The following is a 22,457-nucleotide window of genomic DNA, read 5'->3' as shown; positions in this document are numbered from 1 at the left end:
ACAGAGCCTCTAGTTATTCTAGTAGGCATTGTGCATTTGTGAGGGCATTGTCAGGGTAGCCTGGCTGCGTAATAGCAGTGAATTTTGAATATGGTAGACACAGTGAACATCTTATTGCTAAGAGCCACTCGAGAACACTGTCAATGACAGTTTCCATCACTTTGTGTATTGGGAGTAGACTACCACTCCCATCAAGGAAGAAACTACAGGACTAGACTCAAAAACAGTCATTACCCCCAAGTCATCAGTTTGATCAAAACTTCCACCCATTGACCCACTATATACTCTCTGCACTTTACATACATACAGTCTATGTATATAAGCTAATCTTATGTATATATGACCATAGTTAAAGTTACTTGTACATTATGTTTAATAGGATTGCTTTTATATTTATTGTGTTTTTTTATGCTGTATCAGATCAACAATATCAATGATTTCATTCTTCTTTAGACTTGTGTACTGAAGAATGACAATAAATTATCTTGGATGTCACACGGAGTGAATTGAATTGGCTGGAGAATGGCTGTTCTGATGGTGGGGTTCACCGGAGCAAGCTAAGATGGATCTGATGTTTCTAGCTGGACATGGTTTAAAGCACTCATGTACTGAGCCCTACCAACACTGAGGATGGAGACATGTTTAGCCTCACCCTCTGATTGGCTATTTATTTCAGATAAAATATGATAAGACAGAAGAGCTTTGATATAATCCAGTGATTGTAAGATCGATTAGCACCATTGTATGCCATTTAGCATGCATACTATCCAGGGTAGCAATTCACCATTTTAGATTTGCCTGTCTATGTCATAAAATGTGATCTCCTAAATAGATGGCAATGATAAAAAGGTTACAGATTGTGGATCTTTTGCAGAACATCACAGATGCAGAGCTTTAGGCTGAAGCATGGGAATTGGAATTGGTTTATTATGGTCACATGTAGCAAGATACAGGGAAAACCTTTTCTTGCATATGGTTCATTACAGATCAATTCATCCCACAGTGCATAGAAGCAGAACATGGTAAAACAATAACAATGCAGAATCAAGTGCAACAGCTACAGAGCAAGTCCAGTGCAGGTAAGCAGTAAGATGCAAGATGATAATGAGTTGGACCATGACATCGAGTCCATCTTATTGTACTAGGGAACCACTTAATAGTCTTACAACAGTGGGGCAGAAGCTGCCCTTGAGCCTGCATGTGCTTTTGTATCTTCTTTCCAATGAAAGCGGAAAGATAATTCTGGGATGGAGGGCATAGCCTACACCACGGGGTAGGGGCACAGCCCACACAGCAGAGCAGTGGCCATGGCCTACAATGCATTGAACCTAGTTTTAAAAAGCAGCATTTTGGTGTCACTAAGGTAACTCCAATGAACGCACCTTTCAGCCAATCATTACTCGACTGTAAGACAATGTTTGCCATTTCAAACCTGGCAGTGGAGTGGTGTTAATGAAAGTGTCAGGAGAATTTTTTTCCTGTTTTATTTTCAAACTGTTTAAAAAAAAGACATAAATTAATTTCTAAACCTGGTTAAACTGTCGAGGGTGGTTTGGATTGTGGAGAGCAGAGTTGTATCACAAGACATCCTCCACGACAGCGTGCAGTTGACAACCCATGCAAAAGCCCCGAGTCTAAAACCAAGTTGCGTTGAGGACCGGGGAGGGGGGAGGAGGTAGAGGAGGAGGGGTGGTCGGAAACAAGTCCCAGTTCGTGGAGGAGAATAGTGCGAGCAGCCTTGTGCCTGTAAACAGACGGACAACCCCGCGAGTGGCTAAGACCATTTTTAGAAACTTACCATAACAAAGCCCACGGTCCCGTGATCGCCGAGTGAACAAGGGAGACGTTGAGATTGGTCCACCTCCAGGACCTGGTCTTGTTCTCCTTGACTTGTTGCGGCGGGAGGGAGAAGGTCCGCGCCCGCAGGAAGAAGATTCGCAGTGTCTTGAAAGTCAGGGCGAAGAAGAGGATTGACAGCACGGGGTGAGTCTGGGCGATCATGGTCGGGCTGCTCTGTGGGGAAGAGAGACGGGCAGGCTTGGCGTTGAATTCGCTGAGAGCGGCGGCGCTGGAAACGCCTCTCTCCATGTAGCAAGGCTGAGCGCACTCTCCCGGCTCCCCTGTTGCTCGGGTTGTGGGGTAAGAGGGAGGGAGAGAGGACCAACCCACCAATGGCATTCGCTGCTGCGAGTTGCATTCGCTTTCAATTAGCCGGGGCTAAAGCGGCGAGTACGGCGTCGCGGATCCAGCCACCGGAGCCAAGATAGGCGGGGGATCTCCGTTGGAAGTAAACTTCTCACCGATAGGGTCGCTGCATAGTGGTCCTTTTATCTTGCTCCAGCCTGGTGCTTTAAATCCCGCTCCATAAACGCCACAGATTTGGCACCTCTGTCTAGTTTGAGGGTTCAGTGCCGACGCGGACCCCCCCCCCCCAACACCCCACACACACTCACGAAAGAACGGAGATAGAGAAAGTTTGGAGACACCAAGAGATCTGGATCTGCAGCAACAAATGCCAGAGGAACTCAAGCGTGTTGAGCAGCATCTCTGGGTGGTGGGAGGAAGAACTGTTCACTTTTCAGGTCAGAAAGTCCTGATGCATGGTTTTGATCCGAAATATCGAGCGTGCCCTCCTCCCCCCACCATCGACCAGCAGAGTTCCAACAGCAGGCTGTTGCTCCAGAGAGATCGTTCTTCAAAACTCGTCTGTATTTGCATTGACTGGTTTGTTAAGGAGACTCAAGGATATGGACAGTTGACTTTCTAACGCGCGCAGCTTGAGGACAAAGCATTGAAAGGAAATGGCTTCTGAAAATCAGAGCTTGAAGTGGATTGCTGGAACTTCAGCGGGTTGGGCGGTATCTGTGCAAAAAGGAATGACCCCGTGGAAACTTTATGTTTGGGGTCTCGGTGATAGACGGCTGCCAGGGTTATTTTAGGCTCCGCAGCCGGGCTATTCTAAAACTCTGCTTCCAGCTTGTAAATCACAGGAACCTAAAGCGGGAATTCTTTCCTTGAACTACTTCTCAATGGTCCTTAAAATACAGCTGCTAAGCCGGGAATGCATTGCATTGAGAGTTTCCTTGGAAGTGCTGTCTTGGGAATGTCCTATGGGGGTCAGATACTGGGATACTTATTCTGAGTGTTATGCGCCCTGAGATTCAACTGAGGGTTCCTTACATTAGGAATGTGTTGAGTACTATTTATTGGGAATGGCATATACTGGGTACCATATTTCACATGAGTTCAGAAGCAACAACTGATCACAATTGCCATTTAATAACACACATACAAAATGCTGGAGGAACTCAACAGGCCAGGAAGCATCTATGGAAAAGAGTAAACAGTCGACGTTTTGGGCTGAAATTCTTCATCATGTCGGGTCTTGGCCTAAACGTCCGACTGTTAACTCGTTTCTATAGATGCTGCCTGGGCGGGCCTGCTGTCTCCAGCGTTTTGTGTGTGTTGCTTGGATTTCCAGCATCTGCAGATTTCCTCCTGTTTGCCAATTGAAGATCTCTTCTGTGTACTGGGGAACTGGTGCTTTATGGTACATTAAAAGGAAAGAATCTCACATACATTTCAAAAACAAATTTTAATCTTGGGTGTGCCCAAGCTCAGTACATACAATGCCTTCTCTGTAACCTGAATAGTCACCTTGTCTGTTGCCACTACCCACAACTCAATTATCTCCTTTTATCTTCCTTGCCAGGGCAGGTGAGTTCCAAACCTCAAAGATCAGGAGAGCTGCAGTTTTGATCCCTGGTTAAGAGAACACAAGGTACCTGGACAGATTTGCTATAATTATCCAATATATTGGGCAATATGTTTACAGTGACATCCCTCCCCTTTGATTTGGAGATACACACATTTGGACTTTGGATAAACCTAGAATCCTCTTTGTACTCCCAGCGATCCAGGCCATGCTCTCTTCTCACTGCTGCCATCAGGAAGGAAGTACAAGAGGCTTAGGTCTCACACCGGCAGGTTCAGCAGCAGTTATTACCTGTCAACCCTCAGGCTCCTGAACCAGTGTGGATAACTTCAGACCTCAACTCTGAACAGATTCCACAGCCTATAGACTCACTTTCAAAACTTATCAATTTCACTCTACAACTCATGTTCTCAGTTCTATCTATCTATTTATCTATTTATTTATTTATTTATTTATTTATTTATTTATTTATTTTGTATTTGCACAGTTTAGCTTTTTTTGCATATTGGTTGTTTGTCAGTTGTTTTTCACTGATTTTATTGTATTACTTTGCTCTACTGTGAACTCCCATAAAAAAATAAATTTCAATGTAGTATCAGAATCATAGATGCAGAAACATAGAAGAATACAGCACAGAAACAGTTCTTTGGGCCATCTAGTCCATACCAAACCATTTAAATTGCCTACTCCCATCGACCTGCACTGGGGCCATAGCCCTCCATATCCCTACCATCCATGCACCTGTCCAAACTTCTCTTAAACGTTGAAATAGAGCTCTCATGTGCCACTTGCACTGGCACTCATTCCACATTCTCATGACAGTCTGAGTAAAGAAGATTTCCCCTCGTGATCCCTTTAAACTTTTCACCTTTCATCCTTAACCCATGACCTCTAGTTGCAGTCCCACCCAACCTCAGTGAAATAAACGCATACTGTATGTATGTTAATAGCAAATTGACTTCGGCTTTTGTGACATAGTCCATAATGAACATCCTTGCTGTTTTTTTCCTAGTCTTCACTCAGTTAGCTGCCAGAACTTATTATAAAGACTCACATATAAAGTATAGCCAATGATATTTGACACATGGAACTGATATCTACATGACTTAATACGTGTTAAAAACAAAATAACAAAGAAATGTTGGAAATCCACAGCAATGCTACAAATAACTGGCAGAAAAAAACAAATCAACTTCAGAAATGAAAGCTTCTGTGTTTTTTCTAATTGTAATAAATGTAATGTGCCATCAGGCAGTGACATTTTTACTGTTCAGTATTTTAGTTTTCGTGGTGGGTTAATTGCTTCTTAGCACATTGCCTGCGTTAGATGAGAATTAATTTTCTGCTGGCATACAGGCAAAGCTGTGCAATCCACAGTGCACTGTTCATGAGGCCTCGGCAGAGGAGTCAATAATAATTCATGCTAACTGGTGCTGGGTGAACTCTGAAGTAAAATCTGCAAAAACCACCCAATTGCTCGGTGTTTATACCTTTAGAGATGTTTATTCTGATTGGTTAGGTAGCAACTATGGAAAGATTCAGATTTATTTATCCCAAGTGTATTGAAACATACAGTGAAATGTGTTGTTTGCACTAAAGATTCTTCACACTCATGGATGTGCTATGGGCAGCCCACAAGTGTTGCCATATAATAGAATTAATGTTTTCTAAGCGAAGACTGCTTCAGAAACCTTGAGACTTATTCCATTTCCACAGAGGCTGTCTGACTTAAAAACAGAAAATTTTGGAAATTCTCATTATTTCAGATTTCTGGTATCTGCAATTTTACGGTTTTCATTTATTCTGAATGGCTCAGGTAAAAAGGACTTGGAAGGCAATATATCCCTCATTGACTCAATTCTATAATCCTCAGTACCTTTCTTCAAAAAAAATGACAATTATATATATTCTGAAATAAACTCCTGTGTGGATGTGATGCACATTAGCTAAAATGCAGATACATTGACAAAGACGATAAGGAATCAGTTCTAAACCATGAGGATAAGATGTTCGTCAAAATGTGGGATAGAAACTTATGCAACATGAAGTAATGACCTCAAAGGAAAACATTAAAACCTGGGATAATATACATAGAAAGGTTCCTATTGCATCTGAATAAGGCCGAGACCTTCATTAACTAAGGTGACAAATTTATTGGTAACTCAGTTTATTTCTGTACTCCTTTGTAGATAATTGCATCTGATATTTATCCAAGATTTCTCTTAGTGTTAACTTCCAGTGCAGTTCAGCCTTGCATGTTACACTGCAGGTGGCTTTATAAGTTCAGCTGTTAGTCTTGATATTTGTAAATGTTATCATGGTAAGTAACTGTAGAATGATAAACCATAGCTAATGTTCCTGGACTCTGTTCAAGTTAGCCACTTGGATGTCATCAGGTGTAATATAATTCACCATGTACTTGCCTGTTCTGACCTTTCGTTGATGATATTTTTAGCAGAGCTTAGTGCTGGCACTCCCCAGCATTGGCTAGCTAGTGGTGGCAACGCAGTACTCTGGTTGGAAGGTGGTAGATCATCACTGAGCTGACACAAGTCCATCCCTAGCTTTCCTTCACAGTCTCCCAAACTCTCTTACTTCCTGTTCCTAATGGTGGGTGGTGAAGGTGAACGCAGTCCACAAATTCAAGTTACAAGTTGAAGCTTGTTAGATTAGGGTGGAGTATTTTTCTTCTTATGTTTTTCTTATGTTAACTTTCCTATGATTGACTGTATTTTATATGCAGTAAACACATTTATATATGTAATTGCTCAGTGAATTTTTCAGTATTTATGGTACAGTTGCTTTTGTATTTCTCTAGAACCTTATTAATTTTCACTAGCAGGTGTCATACCACTTGAAACTGGCTATTTTATAGGTTAATTGTTATCACTGGGATTTTTGTTATCTGTAGTATGAGTATGAGACGACGACCATAAATGCTTTTTCCTTTTTCTTTCAGCTGTCTCTTCGTCCTTCTTTGTTCTTGTAATATTTAATAAAGTGTACGTCTGCAACTACTTAAGCCTCATTCTTGACTTCCGAAGAACCTTTGGGTCACAAAAGCTTTAGGATCCAACAAGGCCCATTCATTTCCCCGGTATGCCTGTCCCAAACTCTTTTGGTTCCTCTGTCACTGTACTGGACGACATGGTATATGTCAACCGCTTTGACTCTTGACTCCATTAAGGCTCCTTTATTTATTTATTAGCATACAGTACGGAATAGGCCCTCCTGGCCCTTCAAGCCAGCGCCACCCAGTAACCCCCGACTTAACCCTAGCTAATCGTGGTAGAACTTACAATGACCAACTAACCTACCAGCCAGAGGTCTTTGGTCAGTGGGAGGAAACCAGGGCCTCTGGAGGAAACCCCCGCGGTCACAGGGAGAACGTACAAACTCCTTGTAGACAATGTGGGAATTGAACCCAGGTTGCTGGTACTGTAAAGCACTGTGCTACCGTGCCACCCACAGATTCATATCATTGATACCTTTTTGCATTCCTTTTCTGTGCTTTTCTTTCGGGGAGTAACACAATAATCGTAAGGGAAATGGTCTGATTGGGAATTGATTTATGTTAATCTGCTTCTAGCTTCAGAGTACCTTCTCCAGCAGCTGCCACAAAGCACAGGGGTGGCTATATCAAGACCATAGTTAATGCTGTACTGCTGCCATACGACAGATACGTTAGTTCTCTTGCCCATTGTCTCAGGTTTAGTATTTACTCCCTTGTCTGTTACTACTCTTTACTATTGGTTCATTTCCTGTGCTTCATATCTCCCGATGGCTGATGTGCTTTTCTCTGCCATAGACTCTAGCTCAAAGTAGGTTGAATTTATTACCAAATGCACGTGTGTGTTGCAGGCACAAAGAAAAACTTGCACAACACTCTGACGCGGAGAAAGCATCAGATAAGCAGCACACAAGAAAAACACATTCAATTTATAATCAGAATCAAGTTGTTCATTACTGACACATACAATGAAATTTGTTGATTTGTGGCAGCAGTGTGTAAAAAAAGTTACCATAAGTTACAATAAGAAATTAATAATAATAAATAGATAGTGCAAAATAGTAGTGTTCATGGACCATTCAGAAGTTTGATGATGGAGGGAAGAAGCTGTTCCTACAACGTTGAGTGTGTGTCTTTAGGCTCCCGTGTTTCCTCCCTGATGGTAGTAATGAGAAAAGGGCTTAACCTGGGTACTAAGGATCCTTAATGAAGCTTTGCCTTTTGGTGCTTTGATGGTTGGGAGGCTTTGATGCTTTCCCTCTCTCGGTACTCCCCATCTATAATTCCTTCGGCCCTTCAACTTTTCGATTAGTCCTGACGAAGGGTCTCGGCCCGAAACGTCGACAGCACTTCTCCCTTTAGATGCTGCCTGGCCTGCTGTGTTCCACCAGCATTTTGTGTGTTGTTTGAATTTCCAGCATCTGCAGATTTCCTTGTGTTTGCTCTTTAAAATCACTACTGTGACGCCTCTGCCAGTGATTTTAAAATCACTTTGTTCCACCAGCATTTTGTGTGTGTTGTTATAGTGTTGCATGGACTAGTTTTACTAGTTTAGTAAGATCATCCTGAGCTTCTCCTTGGCTCATTGTTGAAATGTATCAATGATAATCAGATAAGCTTATGGCCACTCTGAAAACACTCCCTCCTTTAGCTTACTGTGGAAAATCTTTGGCTTATTTGATGTCATGATGGTCAAGGTGTCCTTCGGTTGACATCTTCTGGATAGATCATGAAACCATATACTTCACTCCTTTTATGTCTTTTTTAAGTTTGTAATGAATTGAATTGATCTTTATAAACAGTACGCAAGATAAGCTTTTCTACATGTGACATTAATAAACCAATATGTGAAGGCCATTTGGAACCAATGTCTGTTTTGCCAATCAATACACAGGGAACGGAAGAATATGGATCATGTTTAGATAAACAAGTTTTGGTTTACCAATGATGGGGTCAATCTATTTATCTTCTTCTGCTTGTCGGATGATTGCATTTCTTACGTTAATGGCTAGAAGATCTATTTTGTTGAATTGGAAATAAATTAATCCCCCTACCGTATTTCATTGGTTTTCTCAAACTATGTTATGTCTAAATTTGGAGAAAATTAGAAGTGTCGTATATGACCCTTCTATTAAATTTGAGAAGATTTGGAGGCCATTTATTCAATATTTTCACATGTAATTTGACCCTGTTCCAATCCTATTTGTTTTTCCGGTTTTGATTATATATGTATCTTGAGAGGATCGGAGTTGGGGACACTGATGATTTTGTTTTTTTGTTTTTTTTTTAAACTATAAACAGCCCATTTATTTTTTAAATTTTTTTTCTTCTTTTTTTCTTAATAGTTAGTGGTTAGTTTGTTAGTTTAGTTTTTCTTAGGGTATTAATTTTTTTTTTCTTTTTCTCTTTTCTGTTTCTCCCCCAACATGAATTACTTAGTTTTTTTTGTTTTGTTTATATGATATTTGTATCATTCATGATTTGGGAAGACTTAACTATAATGTACTTATTGCTTGTGTATCCTTATGTTCATTTTAATTTTGTAAGTTTGTAATCCCATTATCTATGTACTAATCTTATCATGTTGATATTAATAAAAGGATTGAAAAAGAAAAAAGATAAACAAGTTTAATTTAATTTGGAATCATAGCACAGACATCATAAGCTTCCTGTGCTCTACCCTTCTATGTCTCCATGCTAGTAAGAACATGACTACTCAGTAACAACTTCCTCCAGTTACTTTATATCCCTTGATTACCCCAAAATCTACAACCTATTAATACTGTTTTCCTTTTGCTCAGTTACTGGATTTCTACAGCCCTCTTGGGTGGAGAATTCTAAAGATTCACTGCCATCTGGGTGAAAAAAAATTATTCCTATCTCTCGCAACACAACTGTCTGCTGCAGGAAGTCACTGGGTGAGCAGAGTCTGTGGGGAGAAAGCAACATGTTGGCTTTTCGAGTCGAAAATCTGCATCAGAACTGCCTCCACTTCCCACATGAATGACTGACCTCTTATTTTGAAATAATTATGTAGGTGCGAATGAGATCACTTCTTTTACATCTAACTCAGGAGAGGATGGGTCAGGTTTGTTTAATCTTTGCTCATTAAACTAGCCACCTCAGGAATCAATCAGGTGAATCTTTGTGGCACAAGCTGTGTTACAAGTGTTACTTTCCTTCAGTAAGGAGATCTGACCTTCATGCAATGTTCAAAGTGGAATCTCACCAGGGCCCTTTATAATTCCAGAAAGTCATACTCTTATAATCAAATCCTCCTATAATAAAGGTTGTCATATCTTTTTAAGTTCCCAACTGCTTGCTGTATTGATGTATTAACTTTCAACAATTCAAAAGGATTTCCATGTTTGGAACATGTTTCACTGTTTAAAAAAACACCCTCTTTTCTATTTTATCTAACAAAAGTGACTTACCATTTTTCCATGTTCCATTCTATCTGCAATATCCTCACTTTGCTTGTATGTAATCCTCTGAAACATAGAAAATAAGTGCAGGAGTAGGCCATTCAGCCCTTTGAACATGCACCGCCATTCAGTATGATCATCCAACTCAGAACCCTGTACCTGCTTTCTCTCCATACCCCCTGATCCCTTTAGCCACAAGGGCCATATCTAACTTCCTCTTAAATATAGAGAATGAACTGGCCTCAACTGTTTCCTGTGGCAGAGAATTCCACAGATACACCACTCTGTGTGAAGAAGTTTTTCCTCATCTCATTCCTAAAAGACTTCCCCTTTATCCTTAAACTGTGACCCCTTGTTCTGGGCTTCCCCAACATCGGAAACAATCTTCCTGCATCTAGCCTGTCCAATAGAATTTTATACGTTTCAATAAAATCCCCCCTCAGTCTTCTAAATTCCAGTGAGTATAAGCCTAGTCGATCCAGTCTTCCTTCATATGAAAGTCCTGCCAGCCCAGGAATCAATCTGGTGAACCTTCTCCATACTCCCTCTATGGCAAGAATGTCTTTCCTCAGATTAGTGGACCAAAACTGCACACAATATTCTAGGTGCGGTCTCACCAAGGCCTTGTATAACTGCAGTAGAACCTCCCTGTTCCTGTACTAAAATCCTTTTGCTATGAATGCCAACATACCATTTGCCTTTTTCACCACCTGCTGTATCTGCATGCCCACTTTTAATGCCTGGTGTACAATGACACCCAGGTCTCCTTGCATCTCCCCTTTTCCTAATCAGCCACCATTCAGATAATAATCTGTTTTCCTGTTCTTGCAACCAAAGTTCAATTTACCCAACACCACTTCCCTACTAACTGTATTTCCCTCAGTTCCTCCATCTCTCTAGACCCTTGGTTCCTATTTCCAGAAAGTTATTTATCTCCTCCTTGGTGAAGACAGAACCAAAGTAGTTATTCGATTGGTCTGCCATGTCTTTGTTCCCTATGATCAATTCACCTGTTTCTGACTGTAAAGGACCTACATTTGTCTTGACCAATCTTTTTCTTTTCACGTATCTATAAAAGCTTTTACAGTCAGTTTTTATGTTCCCTGCCAGCTTTCTCTCATAATCTTCTTCCCCTTTCCTAAGCAAGCCCTTTGTCCTCCTCTGCTGGTCTCTGAATTTCTCCCAGTCCTCAGGTGCGCCGCTTTTTTTTGCTAATTTTTATGTTTCTTCTTTGGACTTGATACTATCCCTAATTTCCCTTGTCAGCCACGGGTGCACTACTTTTCCTGGTTTATTCTTTTGCCAAACTAGGATGAACAATTGTTGTAGTTCACCCATGCAATCTTTAAATGCTTGCCATTGCATATCTACCGTCAACCCTTGAAGTATCATTTGCCAGTACATCTTAGCTAATTCATGTCTCATACCTTCAAAGTTACCCTTCTTTAAGTTCAGAACCTTTGTTTCTGAATTAACTATGTCACTCTCCATCTTAATGAAGAATTCCACCATATTATGATCACTCTTACCCAAGGGGCCTCGCACGACAAGATTGCTAACTAACCCTTCCTCATTGCTCAATACCCAATCTAGAATGGCCTGCTCTCTAGTTGGTTCCTCGACATGTTGGTTCAGAAAACCATCCCGCATACATTCCAAGAAATCCTCTTCCTCAGCACCCTTACCAATTTGGATCACCCAATCTATATGTAGATTGAAGTCACCCATTATAACTACTGTTCCTTTATTGCACGCATTTCTAATTTCCAGTTTAGTGCCATCCCCAACCTCACTACTACTGTTAGGTGGCCTGTACACAACTCCCACAGCATTTTCTGCCCCTTAGTGTTATGCAGATCTACCCATATCGATTCAACATCCTCCAGGCTAATGTCCTTCCTTTCTATTGCATTAATCTCCTCTCTAACCAGCAATGCTACCCCACCTCCTTTTCTTTCCTGTCTATTCCTCCTGAATATTGAATATCCCTGGATGTTGAGCTCCCATCATTGGTCACCCTGGAGCCATGTCTCTGTGATCCCAACTATATCATATTCATTCATAACTATCTGCACATTCAATTCATCCACCTTGTTGCAAATGCTCCTCGCATTGACACACAAAGTCTTCAGGCTTGTTTTTATAACACTCTGAGCCCTTATACAATTATGTTGAAAAGTGGCTCTTTTTGCTTTTTGCCCTGGATTTGCCTGCCTGCCAGCCATTTTTACTTTTCACCTTACTACTTTTTGCTTCTACCCTCATTTTACACCCCTGTCTCTCTGCACTTGTTCCCATCCCCCTGCCACATTAGTTTAAAGCCTCCTGAACTGCAGTAGCAAACGTTCCCCCTAGGACATTGGTTCCAGTCCAGCCCAGGTGCAGACCATCCTGTTTATACCGGTCCCACCTCCCCCAGAACTGGTTCCAATGCCTCAGAAATTTGAATCCCTCCCCCTTGCACCATTTTTCAAGCCACATATTCATCTGAAATACCCTCCTATTTCTACTCTGACTAGCACATGGCACTGGTAGTAATCCAGAGATTATTACCTTTGTGGTCCTACTTTTTAGTTTATCTCCTAACTCCCTAAATTCACCTTGTAGGATCTCATCCCATTTTTTTACCTATATCGTTGGTACCTATGTGCACCACAACCACTGGCTGTTCACCCTCCCATTCCAGAATGTCCTGCAGCTGCTCAGAGACATCCTTGATCCTTGCACCAGGGAGGCAACATACCATCCTGGAGTCTCATTTGCAGCCGCAGAAACACCTATCTATTCCCCTTACAATCGAATCCCCTATCACTATAACTCTCCCACTCCTTTTCCTTCCCTCCTGTGCCACAGAGCCACCCATATTGCAATGAACTCAGCTACTGCTGCCTTCCCCTTGATGAGACATCTCCCCCAACAGTATCCAAAACAGTATATCTGTTTAGGAGGGAGATGACCTCAGGGGACTCCTGCACTACCTGCCTACTGCTACACTGTCCTGTGGCTACCCCTTCCCTTTCTGCCTGTGTAGCCTTTACCTGCAGTGTGGCCAACTCACTGAACGTGCTATTCACAACTTTCTCAGCATCGCAGATGCTCCAGTATGAATCCAGTTGCAGCTCCAGAAGCTCAATGCAGTCTGCCAGAAGCTGCAGTTGGACACACTTCCTGCACACATAGTTGTCAGGGACACTGGAAGTATCCCTGATTTCCCACATGCTGCAGGATGAACAAACCACAGGGCCGATCTCACCTGCCATGACCTACCCAATACTTGCCTCAACTTTTGAAACTTTCTCCTTTGAAAGGAACTTACCCGGCCTTACCTCACTTGGAGTGAAGCTCCTCCTCAGCCTCTTCTCATCAAATCTCCACTTCTCCACAGGCCACACTGCTTGAGGTAACCCTCTATTTATTTGTTTGAGCTTTTCAAACTGCTTGGTCATCTGACCTCGATTGCCCAATCAGCTGCTTTCTGCTGAGTCTGAGCTATTCAAGACTTGATTGACTTGATTGCACAGTCCAACTGCCAAAACTGCCAGAATCTCTCGAGTCAAAGCCTGAAGCCTCTCTGTATCCTCTTCACAACCCATATTGTAACCCAGTGTTGTATCTTTAGTAGACTTGGATGTATAATACTCAGGCATATCATTAATACAGTTTGGGATCAGTCGATGCTGCAGCTGTAATCCCTGTGGGACCCAACTAGATTTAGCCCAACTTGATAATGACCTTTTGTCCTAACCCTTGGCTCAACACCTCTACTATCCACTGTTCCCAAACTGAACTTTGACTCCCTACCCTACCTTACCCTCACAGATCCTTGCGGACCTCCACTCATATCCTCCACTTAATCTTTGACTTCTGGATCTGACCTCTCAGCTGTCCCAACCCATAACTCCATACTTTGCACCTGATTTCCTGACTCTCCTCCACTGATCTCTGTACTAGTTGCTGATCTGACACTTACACCCAACCTGAACCCTACCTACACTTTCCCTGTAGCTGTTACACTTTATTCTGCATTGTTACTTGTCCTCAGTGTGCTGTGTGATGATCTGATCGGTATGAAGAGTACGCAAGACAAGCTTTTTGCTGTATCATAGTAATAAACCAATTCCATTTCCCAATTATTCAATCCAATCTTTTGATTCTATCTCAGATCTGACCCCACTCTTCTTGAACATAGAACTGTACAGCAAAAGAACAGGCCCTTCGGCCCACAAAGTTATGTTGAACTAATTAAATTAAGCAAATTCCTTCTGCCTCCACCTAGTCCTTATTCTGCCTTTCCTTACACATGCACATGCCTATCTAAAGTCTCTTACACACTTCTGTTGTACTTCCCTCCACTTCCACCTTTGGCAGTGGATTCCAGGCACCAACCATTCTCTGTGTTTTAAAAAACAAACTTGTCTCATACATCTCTTTTGAACTTTACCCCTCTCACCTTGAATGAATGTCCCCTAGAATTATAAACATGACAAATTCTACAGGCACTGGGTATCCAAAGCAACACACACAAAATGCAGGAGGAACTCAGCAGGTCAAGCAACATCTACGGAAATAAACAGTCGACATTTCGGGCCGAGACCCTTCTTCAGGACTGGAGAGGAAGGGGGAAGATGACAAATAAAAAGATGGAAGGAGGGAAAGGATGATAGGTAGAAGTGATAGGTGGGAAGGAAAGATGAAAGGCAGGAGAGGAAGGAATCTGATAGGAGTGGAGAGTGGACTGTAGGAGAGAGGGAATGAGGAGAGGACCCGGGGAAGTGATAGGCAGATGAGAAGAGTTAAGAGGCCAGAGTGGGGAATAGTAGAAGCGGGGGATTATTTTTTCCCTAGAAGGAGAAGTTGATGTTCATGCCATCAGGTAGGAGGAAACCTAGATGTTGCCTAGATAAGGTGTTGCTCCTCCATCCTGAGGGTGGCCTCCTCTTGGCAGAAGAGGAGGCCATGGACTGACATATCGGAATGGGAATCAGAATTAAAATATTTGCCCACTGGGAAGTTCTGCTTTTGGTGGGTGGAGTGGATGTGCTCGACAAAGCGCCTCCAACCCCACCTCCAACTTATCTTGAGCCTCACCAATTTACAGGAAGCCACATCGGGAGCACCAGACACAACAGACGGCCCCAGCAGATTCACAGGCTGAAGTGTTGCCTCATCTGGAAGGACTGTTCAGGGCCCTGATGGAGGTGAGGGAGGTGCGTGCACAGGTGTATTAGTTTGGTCGCTTGCAGGGATAGGTGCCAGGAGGGAGATTAGTTGGTGGGATGACTAGAACAGGGAATCCCTGAGTGAGTGACCCCTGTGAAAAGCAAAGGCAGAGGGAGAGGTAAAGATATGTTTAGTGGTAAGATCCTTGGGAGATGGTGGAAGTTGCAGAGGATGATATGTTGGATGCTTAGGATGGGATGGGAGGTAAGGGTAAGAGGAACTTGATCACTGTTAAGCCAGTGGGAAGAAGGGGTGAGTGCAATTGTCTGGAAAATGGAGGAGATGCATGTGAGGGCAGCATCAATGGTGGCTTAGTGTTATCCATTTTGACCCTGAATGATTTGAACTGAACTTTGCTTCTTCCTCTGACCTCTGATTTTTCAGAGGAAATTGCTAGTTCTGATTCTCCCATACAGACACCAAGTTACCTCCTCCTCTGTGGCCCATATCTCCCAGCTTTACATCCACACCTGTGCCCACCTCAATTCCTTTGCACACTCCGGAACACCAGATGCACAATGAACGCGCCTTCCCCGGTTTGGCAGCTTGCAGACCCTTGGACCTTGTGTGCTATTAAACTTGGCAGTGGCAGGCCACGTCTCATCGGCCACTGGCATAAAGGCTTGCATTCGCTGCCACTGTTCCATTCCTGGCCTGTCATCTTGTACTGCCAGCCTACTTAGTGGCCACTTTATTAGGTACACCAGTACACCTGCTTTCTTCATAATTGCGCTTATGTACCGGGCCTGAAAAAATTGCACTGAGAAATCTAAAGTTGCTGACCCTCTCCCTCTCTGATCCCCGGATGAGGAGTGGTCCATGAACCTCTGTTCTCCTCCAAAAGGTTGTTGTTATGGCAGCACTCAGCCAGAGTTTAAATCTCACTCCCATATGCTGATTTGTCACCACTTTTGACTCATCGTGTGGTAGTGGTGCCATCAGCAAACTTGAATATGGCACTGGACCTGTGCCTAGCCTCACAGTCATAACTGAAATGAGCAGAGGTCTAAGCACACAGCGTTGTGGTGCACCTAATGGAGATGGTGAAATAAGAAATATGCTGTGTATAAAATTAAATTAAATAAGTAATGCAGAAAGAGAGCAAAAATAGTGAGGTAGTGTTCATGGGTTGGTTTATTGTCTGTTCAGAAATCTGATGGGGGAGGGGAAGAAGCTGTTCCTAAAACAATTCGCCTTTGTGCTCCTGTACCACCTCCTTGATGGTAGTATTCAATCTAATACCAACACAGAGGTTCCTGTGGCTTTTTAAATCCCCACACCTATGGTATTGTGTCCTGGACCTCCACCAGAGGCTGCAATATTAACAGCAAAGGCATGTTAGTGGGCTGTTGAGGGTCTCGCACTGCTAGGCTCAATAAGGCAAGCCAACTGAACAGGCCCGAGGCTTTGGAAGACCTTTATGTACATTGGCACAAAGCCTCAGCAGCAAGGCATATCTGAAGCAATCTGTTTCCCAAAGCTTTAGTGCAAATTTGATTAGACAAACCCATTTCAGGGGCCTTCAGAGTGTATGCTGGTCTAGAGAGATAGGAAAGCCTTTAAAGGGGTGCTCTGCAACATCACCAGGACCACTCTCTCTGTTAATCCAGATGTACATAGTCTTCCAGTGTTGAACTTCCAGAGAACCCCAAGTTGTGCGTTTTTAAAGTCAATGTTCCAGCTATCATCTTTCTTGTTTAATGATCCCAGTTGCCATGACAATCAACAGGGCACTGAAGTAATGCAGTGTGCCCCATTCCAAAACAAGATTGCTTCCCAAGCACTGTTTCTGTGGCTTAAATAACCTTTCCACTTGATTATTGAAAATGGCTATACACATTTACACTTCAAGGCGATAGCAGACGAAGTGGCAGTTAATTTGGCTGAAATGTACTTTTATAATTTCCCTTTCAATTCTGACAATTGATGTGGTAACTTTGTTCAATGATTTATTAAGATATATTGGACTTACAGACGTAGTCATAACTGGGCCTTTCTATCTCCCTCTGCTTTTGGCAACTTGACTTCCTCACTGGTAACCTCAATGAGGATTGGTAACATCTTCTCCGTACTGACCATCAACCCAGTTGCATCTCATGCCCTCTGATAATGGCTTTGCCCCATGCCCTTCTCCTTGTACACACAACTCTGTGGCCAAGCAGAACTCCAATGGCATCTTCAAATTCACCTTTGTCGGATAAACATAGGTGGTGATGAGTCAGTGTACTGGATAAGCCACTTGCTTGAATGCTGCCACAAAAAACAATGTCTCGGTCAGCGTCAGCAAAACTAAAGAGCTAACTAGCTAATTGTTGACTTCAGCAAGGAAGGGAGGGCGAACATACACAAGTTTACATTAGAAGATTAGCACTAGAAAGAGTTAGCAGCTTTAAATTTCTGGAGGTTAACATATAGGATGATCTGTCCTGGGCTCAGCACGTAGATGCAATCATAAGAAAAGCATGCCAGTGTCTTTACTTTCTAAAGCTGTTAAAGAGATTCCACTTGTCATTGAACACTCTAACTTATGTTCATCTGAATGAACTTCAAATTAAATTTCAAAGGTTTCAAAGGTACTTTTAATGTCAGAGAAATGTATACAATATACATCATGAAATTATTTTTCTTCACAAACATCCTCAAAAACAGGCGAGGGCCCCAAAGAATGAATGACAGTTAAACGTTAGAACCCCAAAGCCCCCTCCCATGCGTAAGTAGCAGCAAAACAACGACCCCCCTCTCCCCCACCAGCAAAAAAAAAGCATCAGTACCCTCCACCGAGCACTCAAACGTGCAGCAATCATCAATAAAGACGCAGACTTGCAGCACCCCAAAGACTACTCGTTCACCTGGTATTGACATACCACAGGCTCTCTCTCTCCCTAATAAAGGAATAAGAGGTGTCTCTGTTTATTATCAGTGTACATATACGAGGGGTGATTGATTCGTTCGTGGCCTAAGGTAGAAGGAGTCAATTTTAGAAAACCTAGTACATTTATTTTTCAACATAGTCACCTCTTATATTTACACACTTAGTCCAGCGGTCGTGGAGCATGCGGATCTCGGACCTCCAGAAAGTGTCCACAGATTGGCGATTGATAAGTTTGTGGCCTAGGGTAGACGGAGATGAGTTATTCAGCTGTCGTTACATGCACATGTGGGTCAACTCTTTTAGTGATTGTGCAGAAAGTTTTAAGTTAATAACTCATCTCCTTCTACCTTAGGCCACGAACTTATCACAGTGTCACTACATACAACACTGAGATTAATTCTTCTGCAGGCATGCTCAGCAAATCTATAGAGTAGTAACTATAACAGGATCAGTGAAAGATCAACCAGAGTGCAGAAGACAACAAGCTATGCAAATGTAAGTATAAATAAATAATGAGAACATGAAATAGCAAGGTAAAGAGTCCTTAAAGTGAGACCATTGGTTGTGGGGCAAGTGAGTGTAGGTATCCCTTTTTGTTCAAGAGCTTGATGTTTGAAGGGTAGTAACTGTTCCTGAACCAAGTGGTGCAAGTCTCGGGGCATTTTGACCTTCTACCTGATGGCGTCAGTGAGAAAAGAGCATGGCCTGAGTAATAAGGATCACTGATGATGGATACTGCTTTCCTATGACAGTGCTTCGTGTAGATGAGCTCAGTGGTTGGGAGAGCTTTATCTGATGAACTGGGCCAAATCTACTCCCTTTTGTAGGGTTGTGCTTGTACAGCTGTACTATGGAAAGTAGTCGGACTGGTTGTATCATGGTCTGGTGCAACAAATTGAATTGTAAGAAGTTACAGAGAGTACTGGACTCTGCCCAATACATCACGGGCACATCCCTTTCCATCAAGAAGGAAACATCCATCATTAAAGATCTCCAGCATCTAGGCAGCGCCATCAGGCAAAAGGTTCTGGAGCCTGAAGTCCTAAGTCATCACGTTCAAGGACAGCTGTCTCCCTTCAACCATTGAACCAACTGCAGTGGTTTCAAGTTATGATAAACTTAAAGGAAGGTGTCGCGGGTCTCCCAGTGATTCGGTGAATGAACACACTAATTGGGGCGTTACCGAGTGAAGCAGATTAAAGCAGTCTCAGGTTTGGTTGTTTGGTTGCCTTTGGTCGGTGAGCAGCTGGTCTCAGGTGGAGCTGCAGAAGGATTGTAGTGAGTCAGAGCGCCCCAGGTAAGAGAGCAGTACTTCACCGGGGACCTGATTGCATTTCCCTGCTGGAGTGGAGCAGGTGGGAAAAGCAAAGGACACAGGCATTGTGACCCCATACACATAGAGGAGAAATCGCTTCATTCATGCCACACCTCAAGTCTAGGTGGCGGAGGGAGTGCGGACTACCTGATAACTCAAGGCTGAAATGAGGAGAAAGCCTCTCAACTGCAGAATCTCCACATAACTTCAACTACAGACACGCTCACCTCCATATAATGTTGGAATGGCACAGCTGGTAGAGTCAGGGAACCAGGTTCAACTCTGACCTCTGGTGCTGTTGGTGTGGAATTTATACGCTTTCCCTGTAGCTGCCTGGGTTTCCTCCAGGTGGTCCCAAAGAGTTACGCTGGGGTAATTGGCCGCTGTAAATTGCCCTTTGTGTGTAGATGAGTGACAGGGCAGAACGTGAGGGAAGCTGATGGGAATGTGGGTAGAATTAAAAACAGGATTAGTATAAATGGGGTGTGGTAGTCAAATTGAAAAATGGTGCAAGGGGGAGGGATTCAAATTTCTGGGGCATTGGAACCAGTTCTGGGGGAGGTGGGACCGGTATAAACAGGACGGTCAGCACCTGGGCTGGACTGGAACCAATGTCCTAGGGGGAGCGTTTGCTACTGCTGTTCAGGAGGCTTTAAACTAATGTGGCAGGGGGAAGGGAACAAGTGCAGAGAGACAGAGGGGTGTAAAATGAGGGTAGAAGCAAAAAGTAGTAAGGTGAAAAGTAAAAGTGGCAGGCAGGCAAATCCAGGGCAAAAAGCAAAAAGGCAACACGAGTGAATCTACAGATGCTGGAAATAAATTTTAAAAGGCACAAAGTGCTGGCGGTGTTCGGCGGGCCGGGCGGCATCTATGGGAGGAGGTGGTGGCGGCGTTTCCGGCTGAGGCCCTTCATCAAGTTCCTGGTGGGGGGTTTCGGCCCGAGGCATCGTTGTTGTCTCCTCCCATGGATGTTGTCTGGCCTGCTGAGTTCTGCCGGCATTGTGTTTTTTTCAAAAAGCAAAAAGGGCTACTTTTATTGAAGTATAAAAGTTGCAACTTGCTACTTGCTAGAGAATGAAATCTTAGGAATGTAGAAGACAATGGTGTGTTAATAAGAGGAAGCTAAGAGATGTAAATTATGTAGTCTGAGTTTGCTATTTGCTATGCATGTACCCAATTTAGTAGGAGAATGAAATATTAAGAATGCAGAAGACAATGGTGGGTTAATGAGAGGTAGCTAAGAAATGTAGATTAGAACATGATTAAGTCAATGGGTAGAAACAATAGTGGCGGATGTACGTGTGATACGCAACTATAGACCGATTGCATATGCTAATGCAACTAAACCAGGAGATTGCTATAAAACATGCTATGTCCAAGGATCGACGGGCAATCAGCGACTAGCTCAATGACTGTTTCAGCTTTGATTTGCAAATTAAAGTTTAACCCTTTTTGAAGAATCTTCTGTGTCTCCTGGTCGTTTGTGGGGCACGAGAAACCACGACAAAATTGGCGACCGCGGCAGGACCGGAAAGAGACCCGCGGAAAGGAAACGGCAGTTTGGGGACGCTTCCCAGTCCTCCGGGACCCCACAAGGCTAACAGAATTAAGGGTGCACCCAAACAAAAGGTAAGCGCTTTTTGCGACAATTTGGACTAAGAATTCTGTTGGTTTTGGGGAGGTCTTGGAGTCTCAGAAGTGTGGGACCACTGCCGAAGGGTCTCGCCGGTCCAAAGAATCTGGCAGAATTGGGGGTTAACAGGAGGCTCAGAGGATTGATCAAGAACACTGCAGTGAGGGTAAGTACAAATAAGTTAATAAGAAGTTAAGAAAAATTCCACGTGGTGTTGGTAAGTCCCTGTGGATACCGCTTCGTATGAAACGAAGGTCTGAACGGGCAGGGAAAGGAAACATAGAGAAAGTCCTCGTGGATACCGCCTTAAGAGATGAGGGTCTGAATAGACAATGTGCAAAGAGCAAGTTCTATGGGTACCGCTCTGAATAGAGGTCTGTACGGGCAGAACAGAATAGGAAACAAGGACAGTCCAATATTTAGTTTAAAGCGCTGGTAGATAGACGATAGACTAGGCATAGAATTAGAGAAAATAATATTATCCAGTAAACGAACTGTGAATCTCTGAAATACCTTAAAAAGAGAGAATAACATGACAGGTAAAGGAACGGCTGTAGAGATTCTGAGCAAAAAATTCCCGATAAATAAATATGAGATCACAAAAGCTTCAGAAAAATGGGAAAAAAGAGTGGCCAAGAGTGAACAAAGTGGCCAAGAGAAGGAACGTTTGATGTAAGCTTGTGCGAAGAAATGGAGGCACTAATTAAAAATTACAAACCAAAAGATAAATCTAAGAAAAGAGGGCAAAAAAGAGGACGAGGAATGGAAGTGCTAAAACTATTCAGAACGGAGGGAGAAAGGCTGAGGAGGACAGGTAGAATATTGATTACAAGCGAGGAAGACACTCAGGTGCTGGAGAAACAGCCTGTTAGAGAGAGAGGAGGGTACGGTGAGAAACTGGCTTCAGCTCCGTACCCGGATGTGAAAGAAACAGAAAAGCCCCCTCCCGATAATGAGGAAGGAACCCCTAAGCAGTGCCCCCTGCTGACGGGAACAGTAAACATGCAGGGAGAAGTACAAGTTTGGGACAATGAGGAGAAAAAAAGACAATACGAGAAGGTAAAAGCGGCGATATGGAAGGAGGTACAGGCAGAAAGGATAAAGGTGGAACAGGCAAAGAGAGAAATGAAAGAAGAGATTGAACGGATGAAATACTTGAGAGAGGAAAAGGAGTATTTGTTATACCATAGAAATAAACAGACTAAATTCAAACAGCCCAGACAGGACTGGAAGTCCCAAGGAGGGGGACAGAGGAGCTATGGGCAGA

The 22,457-nt window shown here is 43.0% G+C and overlaps 1 protein-coding gene and 1 long non-coding RNA gene across 2 annotated transcripts in view; one reads left to right on the top strand and one right to left on the bottom strand.

Moving 5' to 3' along the window:
* tlcd1 (TLC domain containing 1) overlaps nt 1-3,706 on the bottom strand; it is a 55,804-nt gene extending 52,098 nt beyond the window's left edge. The window contains exon 1 of the mRNA XM_059973356.1: nt 1,799-3,706. Within this exon, the coding sequence (XP_059829339.1) occupies nt 1,799-2,178 (380 nt within the window). The 5' untranslated portion in view covers nt 2,179-3,706. The remainder of the gene's footprint in view (nt 1-1,798) is intronic.
* LOC132396037 (uncharacterized) overlaps nt 1,846-22,457 on the top strand; it is a 194,548-nt gene continuing 173,936 nt past the window's right edge. The window contains exon 1 of the long non-coding RNA XR_009512816.1: nt 1,846-1,983. This is a non-coding gene — a long non-coding RNA (uncharacterized LOC132396037). The remainder of the gene's footprint in view (nt 1,984-22,457) is intronic.

This window comes from Hypanus sabinus, chromosome 6 (assembly GCF_030144855.1).
Source record: "Hypanus sabinus isolate sHypSab1 chromosome 6, sHypSab1.hap1, whole genome shotgun sequence".
NCBI lineage: Eukaryota > Metazoa > Chordata > Chondrichthyes > Myliobatiformes > Dasyatidae > Hypanus > Hypanus sabinus.
The sequence above is the reverse complement of the archived record's forward strand: the minus strand, read 5'-3'. Positions and strand labels throughout refer to the sequence as shown.